The 6,000-nt window shown below is 35.2% G+C and overlaps 1 protein-coding gene across 1 annotated transcript in view; it reads left to right on the top strand.

Moving 5' to 3' along the window:
- The first annotated feature begins 205 nt into the window (after nucleotides 1–205).
- LOC126810994 (insulin-like growth factor I, adult form) overlaps nucleotides 206–6,000 on the top strand; it is a 66,283-nt gene continuing 60,488 nt past the window's right edge. Inside the window, exon 1 of the mRNA XM_056098796.1 lies at nucleotides 206–527. Coding sequence (XP_055954771.1) covers nucleotides 483–527 — 45 coding nt within the window. The 5' untranslated portion in view covers nucleotides 206–482. The remainder of the gene's footprint in view (nucleotides 528–6,000) is intronic.

The raw sequence follows: 6,000 nt of genomic DNA, 5'->3' as shown, positions 1-6,000 counted from the left end.
ACTTAGCCCCCAAGATGACATAACCAGCTGCTAATCGCCTTATTGTAAAACAATAGTCTCTTGTTATATATATTGTGTGCGGAATAGTGTGTCTTGTCACATGAGTCGATAAAGACGAAAGGTGAAGAGTTAGGCACACCACCGACGTTCAGAACTGGCATTACAATTTTTAACTTAAAGACTTAATCTTAAGTGTGTTTTTAGTGACTGTATTTATTGAAAGGCATCAATGCTGTTTGTTGCCTTCAGAAGTCGATACATGAAGTCTTCAAGGTAAAAGTCAATATCAGCCTGACCAATTACAGATTCTGTAGATACAGACGAGAGTAAATCGTGTGATCTGAATGGTTGATTGTGGTAAACGGGGGCGATCCGTCAACTTAAGAAAAGACAAATTGTTCGTTTCAGATTGTGGCCTTTTCATCCAATGCTGTGTTTGTAATTGTATTGTTTTATATATATTGTAATTAATACCACCAGAGATGCTAATGAGATACATGTTGATATTCGACAACTATACGTTACCGGTAAGTTTTTTTTATATTTTCTGTCATTTTAATCAGATAAGAATATGAGTTTGTCATGAATGAATACAAAAATAAGCAATTTAAAACAAACGCTACACATGTGATCGTAGATTATTTCCTTTGCTATTCCTTATAAAGGGGTGCAATATACTAGAAAGACAAAGAATATAAAACAAACTAACCTTAACAAGAGACTAAAAGTGCACAGATTAAGGATGTCGTAAAAATAAATTTGTCTTGAATTCCCACAATATTTAAGAGTTATATCTAATCCGTTAACTTTCTGTAATACGAGTGCTTCTTTTAATCATACACTAAGGATATACTCATTTAAAATATTTCAGTAATGATTAAATTTTATTGGTATTGGATTTCTTGCTTTAGTAGTTCCTCACTTAGGTATGTGATACTGTTTTTAAACATTAATTACTTGATTTTGTCGGAATTAAACATTACAATTTCTGAATTTAAGAAATAAATAATTATTCCAATAAAAAACCCAAACCATTATTAGCTACCAGTATCACGTATAAATTTAAAAGTTGTAGAATTGGATTCATCTGATGTATTATTTCCATTAGTGATAGGACAGGATCTACATATTAATTGGAAATCAAACGGTTGTGTCGATTGCGGAACATAGTTATATTTCAACATTGCCGCTATCCATATATCTAAAATATTATCACTTCGTTAAACAAATCACATGTTATTAAATCGATGCTTTTACATTTTACCCAAATCAAAGATGGCCACAGATGAACAAATGAGTTCTGCATGCAGAAAATGATACTTTTCCGTCTAGCCTACCCATCCCCTTTGCTGTTATTATTAATTTCGTTTTAATAGCATTGTAGTATATTGTCAATATATTACAAGAATCATCGTAGAAAATGTCAGACTTTAGTCATTATAAGAATGAGAATAGATAACCTGACACTTATTACCAATCTGTTTCACAGAGAATTACGAGTCTCGTATAATATCTCTGTCATAGATGACTGCCTTAACACGTGCTGTCACAGCACGCGGTGTGAATCATTGGCTGAATGGCGCGTGCATTGTTTACATAAGACATAACTGCTTCGGAGAGAATGCTGCATTTTAGTAATTTTAATACCCATTTACACTAAATCGGAAATAATTTTTACCTACAAATACGTCAAACGCCTTTATTTATTTTTCCAATATATACAAAAAATGTTTTAGAATTTAATTTGTCGCAGGAAAAAAGTTAATATTTCTAGCTCATTAAGCCGCATCAATGTCATCCTTATCAGTGATTGTCGCGGCCAAGCAAATATTCACTGCGGATCAGTATGACTTATTACATGACTAGTGTTGTTTTCAATCATTTAGTTTACTAATTATCAAGAGAATGTAACTTGGGTTTTTTTTAGTTTTTTTTATTAGTTTGCTCTTGAATGACCGGAGGGTCATATTTCTTAATTAGCTGGACTCGGCGTTTTCAAGTTTAAATCTGTTTCTTTATGACTTCTACAAATGCATTCTTTTTTTTCGTATTAAAAGATTTAAAGGGCCAATCCCGATAATATTTTGGAGAATAAAACTGCTCAATTTTGTGTTAAAATCCCTTAGAATCCTTTACCTTAGGGCCGAGCAACTAACTCAATATATGTGATATATTTTCAAACAACTTAAACCTGCCAGTCTTCATCTGGAAATGGAGACTGGTGTCCTAAGCTGTATTATGCGGTGTCTTGATAAAACCAGGCTTTAATTTTATAAAAATAATGTGTAGGTCAAATTTACCTTTCGTTACCAAGTACAGCACATGGGTCATTCATTGTATAGACCTCTGAAGGAATGGGAATCGTTTATCAGCTCACCCAACAAAAAAATTGACCCGAAATCTTAAAAGGGTTACGTGTCCGGATAAGCAGTTTTGACGTTCACGCCCAAACGACTTAATATTTTGAGCTAAAACTTTGAGGCAGGGTAAATACACCATTCCTCTATATTTTGGCGCTTAAATATCATACGTACTCAGACTTTTATTTTTGAGACTCTGTTCAAATCGGGATAGTCCCTTTAAGAAATTATGTTGCCGTACAATTCGCACGAAATATGACCTGGACTAAGGTTTGAATATCTAATTTTAATGTTTCCCAAGATCTAACGACTAAACGCAGGTTTACTATAAAGCAATTTCTTCATCATAGTACCTTATTTGGTATAGTTTTGTTTTGTTATTTTTTTGCTTTTTTTAGTCAATTACTAACAAGTTTTTGCAAGGGATTTTCAATTGAAAATGGAGTGGGCGTTCTATTGGTTCTTGTAACGAATAAATGCTCGGGAGATTTGTTACAAGTCGTTTCGTGGGTCAGCAATGTTAATTTAGTGTCAGAAGTAGCGAGAAACAAACTCTTCAAATGTCAATGACTTCGTTAAATAAGCCAGACCGGAAGTAACATGTGCGTAATTGACAATTTTCAAACTGATAATAGGCTGCAGTGCAGAATATAGACAATGTCGTCTTATTGTGTTTGTTCGTGTGTTGTGTTTTCATTTTTATTTAGTTTAAAACCAAGAGTATTTAATCTGACTTATTTGGCATGCTATTTTGTTTTCGATGATTCTGTTGAAAAAAGGGAGCCACTGTGGCCAAGTGGGTGAGATGTTGGCTCGCTAACCTGGGGGTCGCGTGTTCGATCCCTGCATTGGCCGAGAAAATTCGTCGGGATTTTCCGCTGTGTTTTCTCCTTGTCAATGGTGGAGGACGGAGGGAGAGAGAGAGAAATGGCCTTTAACGTCCACTCGACACAAACTAGGTAATTTCGGGACTAACATATGGTTTAATTTTATTTCAATAATTCGCTTGCTCGTAGGGCTCTTTAGCAGTGGGAGGAAACCGGAGGAGCCAGAGAAAACCCACGAAGTTAGACAGGCGACCAATCTCCTTGTCACGTACAACCGGGGATTCGAAACCACGCCAGTTGACTCAATGACAGGCCTTATGATACAGCGCACACATGCTAACCATTCGGCCATCCAACCCAGCGAGGACGGAGGGCCTGGCAAGGACAGCTAATAGTCATTCGGATGAAACGAGAAACCGAGTACCCGTGTATACATTGGCGTGCACGGAAAAGATCCCTTGGCAGTTGGAATTCGATATAAGAATAGGCCATAGTGCCGCTGCACGGGCAAATTACCGTTATAGCACACTGTATGGCGTATGCCCGTCTTCAGTCGGGGCAGAACAGTCGGACGTTAAATTCCATTTCATTTCATTTATGTTGAAAGAAATTCCGTATAAGTGTGTTTGGTTTTGCTACAGTAGATTCGACATCTATATACCCATATAATGTTAGGCCTGGGGTTTGGCGCCATATGTTATATTCCAGAACAATACAAAACTTTGTGTAATTTCCATCAATGTAAAATTAGCTGTCTTCGTGTCTGTATTCAGATATATTTATCGACATAAAACACGTTTCCACAGGCGAGACTACTAATATCTTGACGCATAAATAGCTAATATTAATGCACTAAATAACATTTGGGAAAGGTTAAGACTGGTCACAACATGTATGAGTTGACAGAGAATCTCAGCTTAACGCTTCTTTGTCACGGAAGAACTATTGCATATTGGAGCCAATCAATCACCTGAAGCTTTCTATCAATGCAGATAATTTTACCACATAGCAAAGAATACAATTTCAAGGAACACAATGCACCATGGAAATATACGAGATATATTAAGGATTGATTTTTATTACCGAAATTATCTTGTCCTTACGTTTCCGTACACTCGAAGCCACAACAGTAACTGCTGTTCTCTACAATCCAATTTAGGAGAAATGAAGAGGAATGAGGGTTAACGTCTACTCAACACAATAATTCGCTTATACGTAGGGGTCTTTTGCAACCGGAGGCAACTGGCGAACCCGGAGAATCCCACGAGGTTAGGCCGGCGACCCTTAAACTTTAGGAATATTGCCAATCTGTAGTATGAACTCAAGGTAAAGTATTATAATACCCTATCATTATTAACCAAAGCTCTTCTTCATTTAGACTATAATCTTTAGTATGGAAGACCTATATTTTTAAAATGGATTGATTCCAAGTATAAAAAGAACCCCAAATTAGATCAGTTTAGATACTGAATTATTCCTAATAACCAATGATATGAAACGCTGTATCCATTATGTCTGTGACATTTTTCACAATGTTGAATAAATAAATGTTGGATTGATAGAGATAATACAATAATACTTAATATAGTTGTTATACCAATTGATGAAAAAACAAAGCAAGCTGCTTTATTGTATTATAACCATAAATAGAACAGAAAATTAAATTAATATCATTGGAGTATTTTAAATGATGATATGCAAGTATGCATAGACCATCTTATTAGATTATATGTTGGGTACATAACTCAAGTCCGTTGAAACTGAATGCGGGGGAGCTTCAGCAAATATTTATGAATAGCCCCAAAACCCCAATGGACCGTACTTCACAAATGTTATGGATCTTAAATAAATCATAACCCCTCTCTCCTACTCAGTTCCAGGCTTTTTAAAAAATCTCCTCGAGAGCATTTCATTGTCATTATGAATCTAGTAGTTTATCCGTTTACCGCGCTTATTTTCGCCCAACCGATTTCTCTAATATAGCTATAATAACACATTATATCACTTCCCTATTTTCTTGACAAGTTCAAGTAATAGCAAACAATTTTCAATGTTTCCATAACATAAAGTTTTGAAAATTAATACAATGAATTAAAGATAAGGAGTTAACCATTCTTGCTATAACAGTTCAAAAATAGATGATGAAAGAAGAATATATTGAAAATCTCAGTCAAATTACTTTATTCTGAACATAGTTATCACCAGTGTAATTTTTGACTAGAATGGGATTGAATTCCATCTTCACCGATTCTTAGTATGGCCGATCGTTTGATTGACAGGCGTTAACTCCACCTACATAATCTCTGCTGTCATCTTATCCGAATTTGTGTTTTACCTTTTTGGATTTTTATAACAATTGGACAAAATGAGTGAGAGGGTAAATTTTCATTCTTACTTGTATTTTGGACATGCATTAAATCAATTGCATATAGGACATAATATTATAATACAATTATGATAAATCTATAGGTATACACCAGTGGCGTCGTGCCTATTGGGGAAATAAAAATATTTTTATTGATATTATTAAGACAGAAGACCTGTCCGTCTGTATTAGTCATCACACGGTCTCCAGGAATTGTATAATTTGTCATTATCTGTGTTTAGTTTATTGCACTTTAAATAGTTTAGATGTCATTTGTTAAGGCATCGCTCAACAGCGGCCTCGCTTCTTACACTCTATCATTTTAGCCTTTTCAGACGATCAAGTTGAATTGTTTAACGTTCACTTGGCACAAACTAGGTCATTTCGGGACTAACATATGGTTCAATTCTATTTGAATAATTCGCTTGCGCGAAGGGGTCTTTAGCAG

The sequence above is a fragment of the Patella vulgata genome, chromosome 2 (genome assembly GCF_932274485.2).
Source record: "Patella vulgata chromosome 2, xgPatVulg1.2, whole genome shotgun sequence".
NCBI lineage: Eukaryota > Metazoa > Mollusca > Gastropoda > Patellidae > Patella > Patella vulgata.
Note: the sequence above shows the minus strand (reverse complement) of the source record. Positions and strands in the feature narration are given on the sequence as shown.